The sequence below is a fragment of the Nerophis lumbriciformis genome, linkage group LG29 (genome assembly GCF_033978685.3).
Source record: "Nerophis lumbriciformis linkage group LG29, RoL_Nlum_v2.1, whole genome shotgun sequence".
NCBI lineage: Eukaryota > Metazoa > Chordata > Actinopteri > Syngnathiformes > Syngnathidae > Nerophis > Nerophis lumbriciformis.
Genome location: NC_084576.2, coordinates 18,586,224 through 18,603,528, shown reverse-complemented (window position 1 = coordinate 18,603,528; position 17,305 = coordinate 18,586,224). Strand labels below are relative to the sequence as shown.

The window sequence follows — 17,305 nt, the reverse complement described above, 5'->3', positions numbered from 1 at the left end:
CCAAAACCAACAAAGGATGTAATTGTCGAAAGAAACCTGATTGCCCCCTCAACGGGGGGTGCTTACAAACATCAGTTGTCTACCAATCTAAGGTAATACGCAAGGACATTAACACATCCGACACATATGTAGGATTAACCGAGGGAGAATTCAAAACCAGATGGAACAATCACAAGGCTTCTTTCAGGAACAAAAACCTGCGAAATACCACAGAACTCAGCAAACACATTTGGGATCTCAAAGACAATAATGTTGAATATTCAATAACATGGCAAATTCTTGCATCCAGCACACCTTACAATAGTGGTAATAAAAGATGCAACCTATGCTTGAAAGAGAAACTGTTTATTATTTACCGTCCAGACCTGTCATCCCTCAACAAGCGCAGCGAAATTGTAACAACATGCCGCCATAGACGGAAACACCTCCTAGGTAACACATGAGCCAATCACCACGCCCCTAGGCCAGCCTGTACCCACCCACTCTGTGCCCTATATAAACCATGGTATGCAAATGCTCCCATTAAAATCTCCTGATGATTGAGGGTACCCCCCTCATGAAACAGGCCTGTAGAGATGAAATAGTCTTGTGATTTTTTCCCCACACATACATATATTGCGCTCTACTACGGTATCGAGCACTATTTTTTGGATAACCTTATTAAGACATATATATATATATATATATATATATATATATATATATATATATATATATATATATATATATATAGGGCAGCACGGTGGAACAGGGGTTAGTGCATGTGCCTCACAATACGAAGGTCCTGAGTAGGACTGAGTTCAATCCCGGGCTCGGGATCTTTCTGTATGGAGTTTGCATGTTCTCCCCGTGACTGCGTGGGTTCCCGCCGGGTACTCCGGCTTCCTACCCACCGCCAAAGACATGCACCTGGGGATAGGTTGATTGGCGACACTAAATTGGCCCTAGTGTGTGAATGTGAGTGTGAATGTTGTCTGTGTTGGTCCTGCGATGAGGTGGCGACTTGTCCAGGGTGTACCCCGCCTTCCGCCCGAATGCAGCTGAGATAGGCTCCAGCACCCCCCGCGACCCCAAAAGGGACAAGCGGTAGAAAACGGATGGATGAAAAATAAGAGTTGTAGAAATTATTGGAATCTCAAGACAGCCATGACATTATGTTCTTCACAAAAAAAAAAAAAGTATCGCCGCGTATGTGTGTGTGTGTGTGTGAGAGAGAATGTGTCTGTCTTTGTCGTCTTACTTGTTACACAATTGCGCCATTTGTCCCTCGTTAGTGGGACCTGAGTGGGGTGGGAGGGTGGGTGGGTGGTTTGGGTTTTAAGGGAAAGGGTATGAATCATTTACTGCCTTTAAAATTGTACTGTTTTGACTTGTACTTTTTTCTGTCTGTTTGAAAATGCCAATAAAAAAAGTTGGAAAAAAAAAAAAAAGTATCCCATTAGTCAATTATGTATGCAGATTAATCACACAATTTATTTTGACTCTACATGCTCCTTTACCGTTGTGATACGGTCAATCATATGGTCAATGTGTAAATACAAATAAATAAATACATATATAAATAAAAATAAACGATAATGAAAAAAATGCAATAGTAATATATATTAAAACATTAAATAAAGTTTGATACACATTTCCTGACTGGACTTCAGATAAAAGTTTTGAACAAATAAATAACGTAAATTTTAATAAAACATTTAAAAAAATGTTCCTGTATGACATTCTGACAATAAAATTGCATTTGTGTCTAAATATTAGGGTCTTTTTAAAAATAATTTGAAATATGCCAGCTAGTAATAAACTTTGTTTAATCATGATTAATCCAAATACAAAAGTTTGATGAATTATATTTTTTTTTTAATTATAATTTGACAGACAGATTGATACTTTATTGACACAGAGAGAAATGCAAGGCATCTAGTAGCACTATACAATACATTATTTACAAGAAAAAGTAAACACACACACACATATAATTAATCACAATTAGGGATGTCCGATAATGGCTTTTTGCCGGAATCCGATATTCCGATATTGTCCAACTATTTAATTACCGATACCGATATCAACCGATACCGATATCAACCGATATATGCAGTCGTGGAATTAACACATTATTATGCCTAATTTGGACAACCAGGTATGGTGAAGATAAGGTACTTTTAAAAATTTTTAACAAAATAAGATAAATAAATTAAAAACATTTTCTTGAATAAAAAAAGAAAGTAAAACAATATAAAAACAGTTACATAGAAACTAGTAATTAATGAAAATTAGTAAAATTAACTGTTAAAGGTTAGTACTATTAGTGGACCAGCAGCACGCACAATCATGTGTGCTTACGGACTGTATCCCTTGCAGACAATATTGATATATATTGATATATAATGTAGGAACCAGAATATTAATAACAGAAAGAAACAACCCTTTTGTGTGAATGAGTGTAAATGGGGGAGGGAGGTTTTTTGGGTTGGTGCACTAATTGTAAGTGTATCTTGTGTTTTTTATGTTGATTTAATAAAAAGTAAAAAAATAAAAAAATAAAAACGATACTGATAAAAAAAAAAACGATACTGATAATTTCCGATATTACATTTTGACGCATTTATCGGCCGATAATATCGGCAGGCCGATATTATTGGACATCTCTAATCACAATTTATAGCATTGAGATGATACCGTGCAAATATGCCCTCCACCCCCCAGAAAAAACTCAGAAATACTGAACAGAATGTTTATTTCCCATTGAGTTGATGTCATCCTAACAGTCTACATTGTCACTGTAAATCCAGGATTATTGTTAATAATAAAGTCTTTTGTGAACACAAAGGACCCTAACAGTGATCCAGCAGTCAAAAAAAATGGAATTTGACCTAAAATGCCCTGCAAAACATGGTCCAAAAGACAAACAGAAACCCACAGTATATCACAAAAGAGAGTACACCCCTCACATTTCAGGAAGTATTTTACTATAGAAATGAAGTTTGAATATACTTCAGAGTATTCTGTATTTGAGGGATGTGCGATATGTCTTCAAATCAACGCCACCATATACTGTATATTACATCCTCCTGCGATAACGCTTTAAAAGTTAAAGTTAAAGTTAAAGTTAAAGTACCAATGATTGTCACACACACACTAGGTGTGGCGAGATTATTCTCTGCATTTGACCCATCACCCTTGATCACCCCCTGGGAGGTGAGGGGAGCAGTGGGCAGCAGCGGTGGCCGCGCCCGGGAATCATTTTGGTGATTTAACCCCCAATTCCAACCCTTGATGCTGAGTGCCAAGCAGGGAGGTAATGGGTCCCATTTTTTTATAGTCTTTGGTATGACTCGGCCGGGGTTTGAACTCACAACCTACCGATCTCAGGGCGGACACTCTAACCACTAGGCCACTGAGTAGGTTTACATCACAGTTCGTTATTTTTGTATGTAAATATTAATAGAACAATTTCATAATAAGTTACAAAGGCTCCTAGTTTAGCTGCTGATTTATGGGGTAACATATTGCGCAATTTCCAGTTGTTTTATTTTCTTAAAACTATCATTAATCTTCCAGCCAACAGTAATCTTCAAGTAAGATAAATAATTAGTTTTAATGTTTCTTTAACCATTTCATTTATCATTTATATGTATATATATATATATATATATATATACATATATATATATATATATATATATATATATATATATATATATATATATATATATATATATATATATATATATATATATATATATATATATATATACGTATATATGTATGTATGCATATGTATATATATATATATATATATATATATATATATATATATATATATACGTATATATGTATGTATGCATATGTATATATATGTATGTATGTATATATATATACATACATATATATATATAAACACATGTATATGTATATGTATATATATATACATATATACGTATATATGTATGTATGCATATGTATATATATATATGTATGTATATATATATATACATACATATATATATAAACACATGTATATATATATGTATATATACATATATATATACCTATATATATATATATATATATAAATACATACATACATATACATGTATGTATATATATATATATATATATATATATATATATATACATATGTATGTATATATATATATATATATATATATATATATATATATATATATATATATATATATATATATATATATATATATATATATATATATATATATATATATATATATATATATATATTATTATTATTTTATTTTTTTTTATTCTATTTTTTTTTTCACTTGGGACTTTCCGCAGGCCGGATTTTGGACGCTGGCGGGCCGTAGTTTGGGGACCCCTGATATAGAGAGACCCCGAGACCAGGAATTGAACGCAGGACCTTCTCGCAATTTCAGCAAGCATTTCAAGGGACAATACTAGCAGCTTTGGTGTACAGATACGTTTTCGGAGTCTTGAGTAGCAGCATTCGATACCGAGGCCTGGGCCGATAACACATTTTGCTCTGCGATATATGGACCTGCAAATTATTGCCAAAAAACAATATTATTTGTAGTATTTTTGGAGACCAAGTTAACCACTGATGTCATGACAACACATAACAATCATGGAAGTATACCCTTTCAAATGCAACCAACTTGTGTTTCTTGTATATTTTAGCATTATAATAGAAATATACACATATATATATATATATATATATATATATATATATATATATATATATATATATATATATATATATATATATATATATATATACTGTATGTGTGTATATATTTATATATATATATTTTTTAATAATAAAAAAATATATATATATTTATATATATATATTTTTTTTTATTATTATTATTTTTGATCTGTTCTTTCTAATCCATTTTCTACCGCTTGTTACTCTCAGGCAAACCATATTGTCTAAAAATGCATTTTCCCATCGATAACGTGACATCATCGCGCTCGGAATATATATATACCGCATTTTTCGGAGTATAAGTCGCACCGGAGTATAAGTCGCACAATGCATAATAAAGAAAGAAAAAAACATATATAAATCGCACTGGAGCCCGGCCAAACTATGAAAAAAACTGTGACTTATAGTCCGAAAAATACGGTATATATATATATATATATATATATATATATATATATATATATATATATATATATACCTGTATACATGCATACACAGCCCGGCCCCCTGGCCAAATTTTTTTAACCCAATTCCCCTGAGTCAAAAAGTTTGGGGACCCCTGGTCTATGTGGTGTTTGCATGTTCTCCCCGTGACTGCGTGGGTTCCTTCCGGGTACTCCGGCTTCCTCCCACTTCCAGAGACATGCACCTGGGGATCGGTTCGTTGGTTAATTGGCGACACTAAACTGGCCCTCGTGTGTCAATGTTGTTAGGCTCCAGCCCCCCCCCCCACCACCCCAAAAGGTACAAGCGATAGACAATGGATGAAATGTGAAGGACGCACTCACTTTTCTCAGATACTGTACTCGGGACTCCCCGATGCTCTCACTTCCACTCCCCTCGGCTCAGCTGCAGGGAGACGTACTGGCAAAAACAAACCCCGCCCACCAGGTGACCCAGGCGGGAGTCGGGCTGAGGGAAAGGGAAGTGTTTTTTGGCCAGGCAGCAGGCGTAACCCGACGAGAAAATGCACAGGGCTTTTTCAAAGGCCTCCTTTGCGTCCACCTGCGACTCGAACGCCTCCTCGAACTCGCCCTCGCAGCCGTCCAAACAAACGTAGACCAGATATAAGTTGGAATTGGAGAGGCAGCCCATGAGGAGCTTCTCCTCGCGGAGGATGGCATTGGCCCGCCCCGCGGCTTTCTGCATCGCCCCCACCACGTGCTTCTCGTCGTCGATTTTCCAGAGCAAAAGCTGAACAAGCAACCCGATTGGAACGGAGAAGAAACTCACAATGGTTACTACCCACGCTCCAACATGGGAATAGCCCACTTCTACAGGAAGAATTATTTGTGTCACTAATCCTGTCGAGTAAATAAATAGCCCAAGTACTGAGATGAACATGATCAAACCACTTATGTAGAGCACAACTCTCATCCAGAGAGGCCGCAGCCACACTTCATTTTTAGACACACTGTTGATGATGGCGATGGCCTTCCGGTACTTGTCCTTGTCCTCAATAATCAGCAGCAGTTGGTCTGGCACAACCATGTCACTGAACGTACCCGAATCCCACTTGTGAAGATTTTCCACGTTGGCAGCAGTCAAAGGCTGCAGGGCCTTGCCGTTGTAGATGGACGGAGGCTGGTAGGGAACCACCGTGGCGCCTAGAAGCTGCCGGTTGTTGGTGAAGAGCACCTTGAGCAGCTTGGCCAGGAACTCGGTGTCGCCGGCCTCCAGGTAAGTGAGGTGGCACAGGTGAAGCGGGACGCACACTCCCGGCTCCAGCAGCACGGGGACGATGGGCTTCCTCTCCAGGCAGTCTCGGAACAAAGACATGTTGGCCTCCAGGAGGCACCAGTGGCTCCGCACGAACTCCGAGCTGAGCACCAGCAGGACCTTCTGGCTCTCCTGGATGCACTCGGACATGTTCTCCAGCACGGTGCGGCCAGGTGTGAAGTCGCGCTCGTGGTAGCAGACTTGCAGGCCGCCGGCCTCCAGCTGGTCTATGAGGGAGTGCGTCCACTGGTGGTCTGTGCTGCTGTAGCTGATGAAAACGTGGAAAGTCTCGCCTTCCATCAGAGCGGGAGGAGCGTCGGTGGACGCCGTCAGGGAGTTATTCTCAGCCATATCTTGGAGGAAAGACCTAGGAGATGATGCACTTTTAATCTTTGGCAAACAATGACTTCTTATTGTGAAATAACTCAAAGAATCATGAATACGCGACAATATTGAAACGCCGGTCTACATCCCAAGCCAAAGTACAGTCGTGACTTGTTTATCGCGACTAATAGGTTCAAAGTCCGACCAGGGTAAACACATTTCTCACGTACAGTAGGGAAGGGATTCATATGGAGTTACCATATTTTTGGACAATCAAGCGCCCTGGGATTGATTGAAACTTTTATTAGTAGATTGCTCAGTACAGTACATATTCCGTACAATTGACCACTCAATGGTAGCACCCGAATAAGTTTTTCAACTTGTTTAAGTCCACGTTAATCAATTCATGGTATAAATATATACTATCAGCATAATACAGTCATCACACAAGTATATACATTGACTTATTTACATTATTTACTTTTTTTTTTTTTTTTGTCCTGTCCAGCTTCTCAGGCAAATCATATAGTTGATGTAGATGCCCATGTCGGCTGTTCAGATTTTTACTTTACAAAAGAGAAGTGAAGGATACTTCTCTTGTTGCCTTATTTGTATTTGACTTTATTAAATGTATTTATATTATCATTTGGTGCAGCCGGGCCGGAGCAGGAGGGGATAGAAAGAGAAAAAAAAGAAGACAGAGGGGGAAATTGTGGGGACAAGAAAGAGATTAGACAGAGAGACAACAACAACAACAACAATAGAGCAACATCAGCAAATACGACATGTACAAATATGATGGTAAAAGTAATAACAAAGCAGTTAGCGAAAATAAAAAATAATACAGAAATGACAATGAGCATTATTACACTACAAATGGAGCAATACAAATACCAATAGAAATAGCGCTATTCATAATGAACAATACCAATACTTTACCTTTATTATCAACAATACAGTTGTTCAAATGCAACAATGCATATACGTAATGATAACTTGAGATACGAAAGAAAAATGGATGGGAAGAAAGAGAAGCAACCTACATTAACCTTGTAGATTGTTATAGTAACAATAGGTTAAGCTTTGTCAGTGTGTCATGTTTAATATAAACAGTGTACTTTATAACTATTAGGGAGGTTTGTGTCATGTTTTTCCTTCTACAGAAACCATATCAACACACACACAAAAAAATATTTTTCCATTTTTCATACATTTTTGAAAAAGCTCCAGAGAGCCACTAGGGCGGCGCTAAAGAGCCGCATGCGGCTCTAGAGCCGCGGGTTGCCGACCCCCGCCCTAGGGCAACAACGTTAATATATGTTTGATGAAACGTGATTATGTGCATGAGTGTACGTATGCATATGTACTTGTATATGTACAGAATGTGTATATGTGTTTGTACAGTGAATGTATATGTACAGTATGTGTATATGTGTGTTTGTACAGTGAATGTATATGTACAGAATGTGTATATGTGTTTGTACAGTGAGTGTATATGTACAGTATGTGTATGTGTATGTTGGTATATTGAATGTGCGTGTGGATATACGAACTTTAAGTATAAGTAGTATTTACATTATTTACAATACGGGGGTTGGGATGTGGAGGGGGTTGGGGCGGGGGGGGGGGGGGTAGGTTTGGTTGATATCAGCACTTCAGTCATCAACAATTATATCATCTGAGAAATGGACATTGAAACAGTGTAGGTCTGACTTGGTAGGATATGTACAGCGAGCAGTGATATGACCCGCATCCACTACATTTTTGAAGAAAAACATATTTTTCCACATATTAGCCGCACGGGACTATAGGACGCAGACATATACGTTGTGAAACTGGTTATTTACGCAGAAAGGTTCTGTAAATGTTTATTTATATGCCTTAATCGTTTCCAAACGGTGCCTGTAACACGGCAGTAAAACGGCTAATCAAACAAAACAGAAGTCAGCGTCATGGGCACGCTTTGATACAACGTTGATTATTTTACGTGCATGTCCTTTAAAACGGACTTTGAAACAACGTGGCGAAATAGTTGTATTTGTAAATGGAGACAACGCTGATGTCCAACGTTGGATGTTGGTTGGGAAATTACCAAATTTTCAAAGGTCAAATGAACGTCACAACCTGACATTGATTAAACGTCATCAAAAAGCATGTTGTTCCAACGTTATGTTTGAGTTGCTCAACGTCAGGACCTCAACGTTGTTTCAATGTCTTGTGCCTGCTAGGAACACACACATTCATAAATGTGTTAGCATATTAGCTCATGCTAACAACGCTAGCGTCATTACATGATGATAGCATGTACAAATATGCATTAAAAACACTCCCACAGACATCACACATTGGACAGTTTAATACGTATGAACAGTTTTAGTTATATTGTAAAACTTGCAAACGTTACTTGGAGTGATGAATGAAGAATCTTTACGAGTAGAATCGCTATGGACGGCTAAAAGGCAGAACGTCACTCTACCTCCCGCTTGAAAGCACTAAATGGAAGGACACTGCGGTACATGCGGTGAGCAAACTCTTCCAATAGATGGCGCCCATAGCGCAAACACTAAAAAGTATTTGCTTGTTTGTTTGTTTTTAACCATTGTTATTAGACTTAGACTTAGACTTCCTTTTTATTGTCATTCAAATTTGAACTTTACAGCACAGATAAGAACAAAATTTCGTTGCATAAGCTCATGGTAGTGCAGGATAAAAAAGCAATAAGGTGCATATATAAATAAATAAATATATATAAATAATATATAAATATATATATAAAATAAAAAAATAAATATACATATATATATAAATAAATAAATAGATTACTGTCCAGATAAATATATTGCACTTTTTCACATGCGTCCACGTTTATGGATGTATGTTATATTATCTTTTTTATTCCAGCGAGTTAATCCATTTTGGGGGGAGTTGAGGGGATAATTTAATTTAATTATGATGCGTTCAAGAGTCTTATGGCTTGAGGGAAGAAGCTGTTACAGAACCTGGAGGTTCTGCTTCGGAGGCTGCGGAACCTCTTTCTAGAGTCCAACAGTGAAAACAGTCCTTGGTGGGGGTGGGAGGAGTCTTTGCAGATTTTCTGAGCCCTGGTCAGGCAGCGGCTTTTTGCGATCTCCTGGATAGGAGGAAGAGGAGTCCTGATGATCTTTTCCGCCGTCCTCACCACTTTCTGGAGAGACTTCCAGTCTGAGGCATTGCAGGCTCCAGTCCAGACAGAGATGCTGTTGGTCAGCAGGCTCTCTATAGTGCCTCTGTAGAATGTGGTGAGAATGGGGGGAGGGAGCTGTGCTCTTTTTATCCGACGCAAAAAGTGCATGCGCTGCTGAGCTCTTTTTACAAGAGCTCCGGTATTATGACTATAAGCAAAGAAAAACCCATAAATTAGTCTTATACACCGCAGGGTTCAAAATGTAGGAAAAAAGCAGCGGCTTGTAGCTCGGAATTTACGGTAATCATTTTCCAATGCACTATGCTGAAGATGATGGAAAGTGCCACTCTACATAGCAACTGACGCTGTGGTCAAAGTTGGAATTGCCACAAAATATATTTCAAGTTATTCAAAACTCTACTGCCATCTGGCTGCTTAAGTGGAGAGCGCACCTCTTACAGTTTGTCGCTACATCTGTAAGTGCAAGTTAAAACTCTACTATGCAAGGCGAAAACCGTTTATCAACAACACCCAGAAACGCCACCGGCTTCGCTGGGCCCGAGCTCATCTAAAATGGACTGATGCAAAGTGGAAAACTGTTCTGTGGTCTGCCAAGTCCACATTTCAAATTGTTTTTGGTTAAACTGTGGACGTTATGTCCTCCGGACCAAAGAGGAAAAGAACCAACCGGATTGTTCTTGACACAAAGTTGAAAAGCCAGCATCTGTGATGGTATGGGGGTGTATTAGTGCCCAAGGCATGGGTAACTTACACATCTGTGAAGGCACCATTAATGCTGAAAGGTACATACAGGTTTTGGAGAAACATATGTTGCCATCCAAGCAACTTTACCATGGACGCTTATTTCAGCAAGACAATGCCAAGCCACGTGTTACATCAACGTGGCTTCATAGTAAAAGAGTGCAGGTACTAGACTGGCCTGCCTGTAGTCCAGACCTGTGTCCCATTGAAAATGTGTGGCGCATTATGAAGCCTAAAATACCACAACGGAGACCCCCGGACTGTTGAACAACTTAAGCGAGCAAAAATGGGAAATAATTCCACATGAAAAGCTTAAAAAATTGGTCTCCTCAGTTCCCAAACGTTTACTGAGTGTTGTTAAAAGGAAAGGCCATGTAGCACAGTGGTAAAAATACCCCCGTGACAACTTTTTTGCAACGTGTTGCTGCCATTAGATTTTAAGTTACTGATTATTTGCAAAAAAAAACAAGTTTCTCAGTTCGAACATTTAATATCTTATCTTTGCAGTCTATTCAATTGAGTATAAGTTGAAAAGGATTTGCAAATCATTAAATTCTGTTTTGTATTCAAGAGTAATGATGTGCTCGTTTTTTTTCGGAGAATCCTGCTTATGAACCTGACCCCAGAAATTAAACCGCCGTAGATTACGCACAAGTTTAACGGGGGACAAATGAACTTGAACTGATTTTGCATTCTGAAATTATTCCCCGATATAAAAACTGTCTCCATTGATGAAATATAGACAAGTTTCAAATCTCTTGTCTATTGGACCCACCAATTGTACTTATTTTGTCCAGGTAGCGAGCCTTTGGAATAGGTACACTTTGTATCGGTACGATCCCTTGGATTTTTTTATTTTTATTTTGTACAGTCCATTTTAATCCGGTTTGCTGCTCCCCCTCTCACCGCCATGTAAACAAAAGCTTTGGCCAACAAAAATGGCCACCACGGCCCCACAATGCATTGCGAAATCCCGCGCCCTTCCGAGCCCTATTGCCAAACTGTCACGTTGGAAATATGTACATGAGGATGACGAATGTGAAATTTCGACACCAATGGATCTGACGTCCACCCAATGCCTTCGTTGACGTCTCCACTGCTTTGTGATCCCATGGACAAAATGGCGAACCCATTTGTAAAAAGCTTCTTTTAAAACATGGTGACAGTTCAGAAAATTTCTCGGGGATTAGGGGTGTCCAATTCATTTGTTATTTAGGGGCCCTTTTGCAATTATGGCTGCCCTCTGAGGGCCACTTGTAACAGTGAATGTATATGAATATAAACATGTAATAGCCTTGTTACACAGTTTTTGATTACTATATTATTTACTTACAGATTAAAGGATAACTTGCTCTGAAATCATTACTGTAAATAGAAAAGTTAGCTTTGCATCATAAGCCCCCTTTAAAATATAAAGTTTTTTTGTTTTTTTTACACTGCATGGAAAATAGAAAAAAAATAAATGTTTATTTTTATTTTTTATTTTTTTTACAGTGTAGTAGTATTTTGGTAAAGGTATGAAAGAGTAAGTAAGTAAGCATGGGCGTAGGAACCGAGGGAGACGGCTATTGGAGAAAAACGCATTTGTCCCACCCAAAAAATACACTGCGGAGGTATACGTGCTTTTATTTTGAAAGCCCAACCGTGCATCATGTGACAGACAGGCCTCTTCCTCTGACTGTGGGCAGTTTGAGTAAAAAAAAAAAGTTTTATATATATACATATATAAATATATACATATATATATATATATATATATATATATATATATATATATATATATATATATATATATATATATATATATATATATATATTTATTTATTTATTTAAGTATTTTTTTTGGACTCTTTTACAATAGGAAGCCATTTTTCCAATGTGGGCTTATTTACTGGCAGGGGCGTAAGAATGAGTTTAACATTTGGGGGCACCCACAAATTTTTTTTAAATAATAATAATAATTATAATATATATATATATATATATATATATATATATATATATCAGTGGAAAGAAAAAAAATAAAAAATTAAAAAAAATTTTATTAAATTGTTATATGTATCCAGTGATTATACTATAAAGTTATTTTCCATTTAACTTCACCCGTTTTAGATTATTTGTATTTAAAATCGCTGAATTTTCACATTTTCCGTTCAAATACTGAGAAGAGACGGTGCGGTGAACAGCAGCCAGTTGAGGCACGTCACTGCGTTGTGCCTCAACATGGATTGCGGACTCGGCTAACTGCTGGTCCGCTGTGCAGTGAGACCGTATTGCTATATGAATTATATTATACATTTCCATAGTTTAGTTAGCTAAGGTATATAATGTACAGTGTATTTTGTCAACAACTGTATGTGTGTAAAGTATTTCTTGTGCTGAGCGATAATAGTTAATGAGGTCATTAGAGACAACAATCTTAACGTCATTGGTCTTAGCGAAACCTGGCTCAAACCAGACGATTTTTTTGCGCTAAATGAGGCATCTCCTCCTAACTATACGAATGCGCATATTGCCCGTCCCCTTAAAAGGGGTGGGGGGGGGGGGGGGGGGGGTCGCACTAATATACAATGAAAACTTTAACCTTACCCCTAACCTAAATAACAAATACAAATCGTTTGAGGTGCTTACTATGAGGTCTGTCGCACCGCTGCCTCTCGATATGGCTGTTATCTACCGCCCCCCAGGGCCCTACTCGGACTTTATTAATGAATTCTCAGAGTTCGTTGCTGATCTAGTGACGCACGCAGACAATATAATCATAATGGGGGACTTTAATATCCATATGAATACCCCATCGGACCCTCAGTGCGTGGCGCTCCAGACTATAATTGATAGCTGTGGTCTTACACAAATAATAAATGAACCTACGCATCGCAACGGCAATACGATAGATCTAGTGCTGGTCAGGGGTGTCACCACCTCCAAAGTTATGGTACTCCCGTATACTAAAGTAATGTCCGATCATTACCTTATAAAATTCGAAGTTCTGACTCATTGTCAACAAACTAATAATAATAATAACTGCTATAGCAGCCGCAACATTAATGCTGCCACAACGATGACTCTTGCTGACCTACTGCCTTCGGTAATGGCACCATTCCCAAATTATGTCGGCTCTATTGATAACCCCACTAACAACTTTGACAATGCCCTGCGCAAAACCATTGATAGTATAGCACCGCTAAAACAAAAAAGGGCCCCTAAAAGGCGCACCCCATGGTTTACAGAAGAAACCAGAGCTCATAAATTATCATGTAGAAAGTTGGAACGCAAATGGCGCGCGACCAAGCTTGAGGTTTTCCATCAAGCATGGAGTGATAGTTTAATATTGTATAAACGCATGCTTACCTTAGCTAAAGCTAAATATTACTCAAATCTCATCCGCCTCAACAAAAACGACCCAAAATTTTTTTTTAGTACAGAAGCATCGCTAACCCAACAAGGGACTCCTCCCAATAGCTCCACCCACTCGGCAGATGACTTTATGAATTTCTTTAATAAGAACATTGAACTCATTAGAAAGGAGATTAAACAGGTCCGGTGGCCATGGATGAAGTGCTGGCTGTCCAGAGTCGGGACCCGGGGTGGACCGCTCGCCTGTGCATCGGCTGAGAACATCTCTGCGCTGCTGACCCGTCTCCGCTCGGGATGGTGTCCTGCTGGCCCCACTATGGACTGGACTCTTACTATTATGTTGGATCCACTATGGACTGGACTCTCACAATATTATGTCAGACCCACTCGACATCCATTGCTTTCGGTCTCCCCTAGAGGGGGGGGGTTACCCACATATGCGGTCCTCTCCAAGGTTTCTCATAGTCATTCACATCGACGTCCCACTGGGGTGAGTTTTTCCTTGCCCTTATGTGGGCTTTGTACCGAGGATGTCGTTGTGGCTTGTGCAGCCCTTTGAGACACTTGTGATTTAGGGCTATATAAATAAAGATTGATTAAAAGATTGAATAAAACGGCTGCAAAAGACACACTGGCTGAGGCTCGCCTCCTGCACCCCCGCCGTAGAATGCACGGCAACCCCTGACAGGAGTGTTATATCAACTAAAGCCCACACTTAAACTTTCCACGTGCAAGATTGAATCTATTTAAAAAAGTTATTTCATAAGAAGCCAAAAAGTGCAAAAACAATAATGTTCGTGTTGGAGGAGTTGTGAATGACTGCAGGGCCACAACATTAGGTACACCTGCAGACTGCAGGTGTACCTAATTCACAACTCCTCCAACACGAACATTATTGTTTTTGCACTTATTAAATAACTTTTGTAACCTATTTTTATGGGCTTTCCTCTTTGTGATGTTAAGTTCCTGTTATGCGCTGTTATACAGTATATGCCTTGAGCTCTTATTTTGAAGGCGCTAAGAGCGGAAGTGATGACACGTTGGAGTGGAGCGGAAGTTTTTGAAAGAAGGTAAATAAAGTGGTCCTCGTGTAAACTGGAGCCTCCGTGTTTGTTATTTTGTAGTTTCATACAGTATAGGCGACATTTATAAACCCTCGGTTACACTTTTTTAAATAGATTCAATCTTGCACGTGGAAAGTTTAAGTGAGGGCTTTAGTTGATATAACACTCTCATCAGGGATTGCATTAATCCAGCACAATAGCGGCTCATGGATTTATTTTATAAGTAAAGGTAAGACCATAATAACGTTTTTTCTATTAAATGTGCTTTTTTGTGTGCTACAGTTTGTATGTGTAAAGTTAAAGTTAAGTTAAAGTAGCAATGATTGTCACACACACACTAGGTGTAATGAAATTTGTCCTCTGCATTTGACCCATCCCCTTGATCACCCCCTGGGAGGTGAGGGGAGCAGTGGGCAGCAGCGGCGCGGCGCCCGGGAATAATTTTTGGTGATTTAATAACCCCCAATTCCAAGCCTTGATGCTGAGTGCCAAGCAGGGAAGAATGCTGGTATGAGCTTTTAAACACAACCCGTTAACTGCTGCCAATCAAATGGTGAATAAGATATTCTTTAGGGTTCATATGTTTGTAAATCTGACTGTGATGAAGTCAGTGCCTCATCAGCCATCAACCTCACCGCACGTCACTGATATATATAAATATTATCTCTTTTTTTTTTTATTCCCACGCCCCTGCTTCCTATTGTAAAAGAGTCCACCATAGAGGAAGAGGAAGAAAAAAAACAGTTTCACTTTCAGGAAAACGAATGTTACATCCACTTTTTTTTTTTACCTGCTCCTTTTAAAGAGTTGCATGGCATACTGTATGTACAAAGTTATTCACATCCTTGATGCAAAAACAAGCATGTGGAAGATAGTTTTGGACTAAAAACAGTTGTCAGTACACTACAGCTTGCTCGGTCGGGGTCATGCTGCTTCAGCGCTTATTTTTTTTCTGGAATATACTACTTTTCTTTCTGCACTTCCTGTGAATGAAAAGTATAAATGCACATATCGCCGCAGAGTGAACATTCCTACCTGTTTATGGCCGACTGAGTCACGCACAGTAACCACACTGTGTGGAAGACAGCAAGAATTGAAAGTAAACACGAGAAGCAGATAAGTTCACTATTCTCTGCTTTTTTGTTTTTTTTATTTAAAGAAACAGTACGTACTTCTCTTTCCTGGATACAAAGCTTCATGTATGTTTCGTTAAAATGGCCTCGCAATCAAATGTCACATGTGTACATAGCTCTCCTTCAGCCGCTATTTGGATTTGGATTATTTCCTTTTCAGCTAATTGATCGTATTGCCGCTTTTGTACTTCATATTTTCTGCAGGGTGTAAACGAAAGTAAACGGGCGATGAAACTTAACGCCGTTTTCCTATTGGCGGGAAAAAAGCTTGTCCCTTAAAAAGGTGGGAAACAGGTACACATTGAGTAAAAAAATATTCAGTCTAAGGCTGGACTCCTTTGGAGGGGGTTCAGACTGAGGCCAGGAAAAAAAATCTCAATAGCCATAGCACACTAACAAGTTACAAAGAACACACAAGACTTGCAACAGAAGGGATGGAGTAGGGGGCTACAGTGCCATTTTCTTTGGTGTTGTGTGTCGGGGCGGCAGCATGACCGCGAGGGACAGCAACCGGCTGGACAGGATCAGGAAACGTGTCTCGGTGACGGGGGGAAAATATGGACTCTGTGGGGAGCTGTGCTTGAGAGAAGGACGGGGGGCTCTCAGGCAGGGCATCCTGGGTAACCCCAGACATCTTCTGCATGACACTATGGCCGCTCAGACGAGTAACCGTAGCAACGGGCTCCTCTCATTACACAGAACGGAACGTTTGAAGAGATCTTTGCTCCTTCGGCCATAAGACTGAACTATACATGTGCACTTTATCACTGCTGTTGCGATCCTTGAGAATGATGTATATGTGTAAATGTCAAGCATCTATTTATTATTATGGCTACAGCCCAAAGTCGACATCCAATCGGAACCGTTCCAGTTTTGAAACGTTCGGCTAATGTTGCAGTTGCAGACTAATTTACATTGCATGCTATGCTAATGGTGCATTCAAGGTGTACAGCACACGGATATCGGAATTTTTTTTCTCAGGGGAGAGATACAGCCAAGCGCTTGTTGCAGGGTTGCTGAGTCTGCATTTATTTAGCACTGAAATGAAGCAAAGATAGCTACTTCTTTTTTC

General features: G+C 39.0%; 1 protein-coding gene across 1 annotated transcript; it reads right to left on the bottom strand.

Moving 5' to 3' along the window:
• Positions 1-5,467: 5,467 nt before the first annotated feature.
• Positions 5,468-16,224, bottom strand: LOC133571849 (uncharacterized). Its single transcript, XM_061924362.2, has 2 exons — positions 16,136-16,224; positions 5,468-6,797 (listed from the first exon to the last, which is right to left on the bottom strand). The coding sequence occupies exon 2, from the start codon at positions 6,779-6,781 to the stop codon at positions 5,537-5,539; it is 1,245 nt and encodes a 414-aa protein (XP_061780346.1). The 5' UTR covers positions 6,782-6,797; positions 16,136-16,224; the 3' UTR covers positions 5,468-5,536.
• Positions 16,225-17,305: the final 1,081 nt, after the last annotated feature.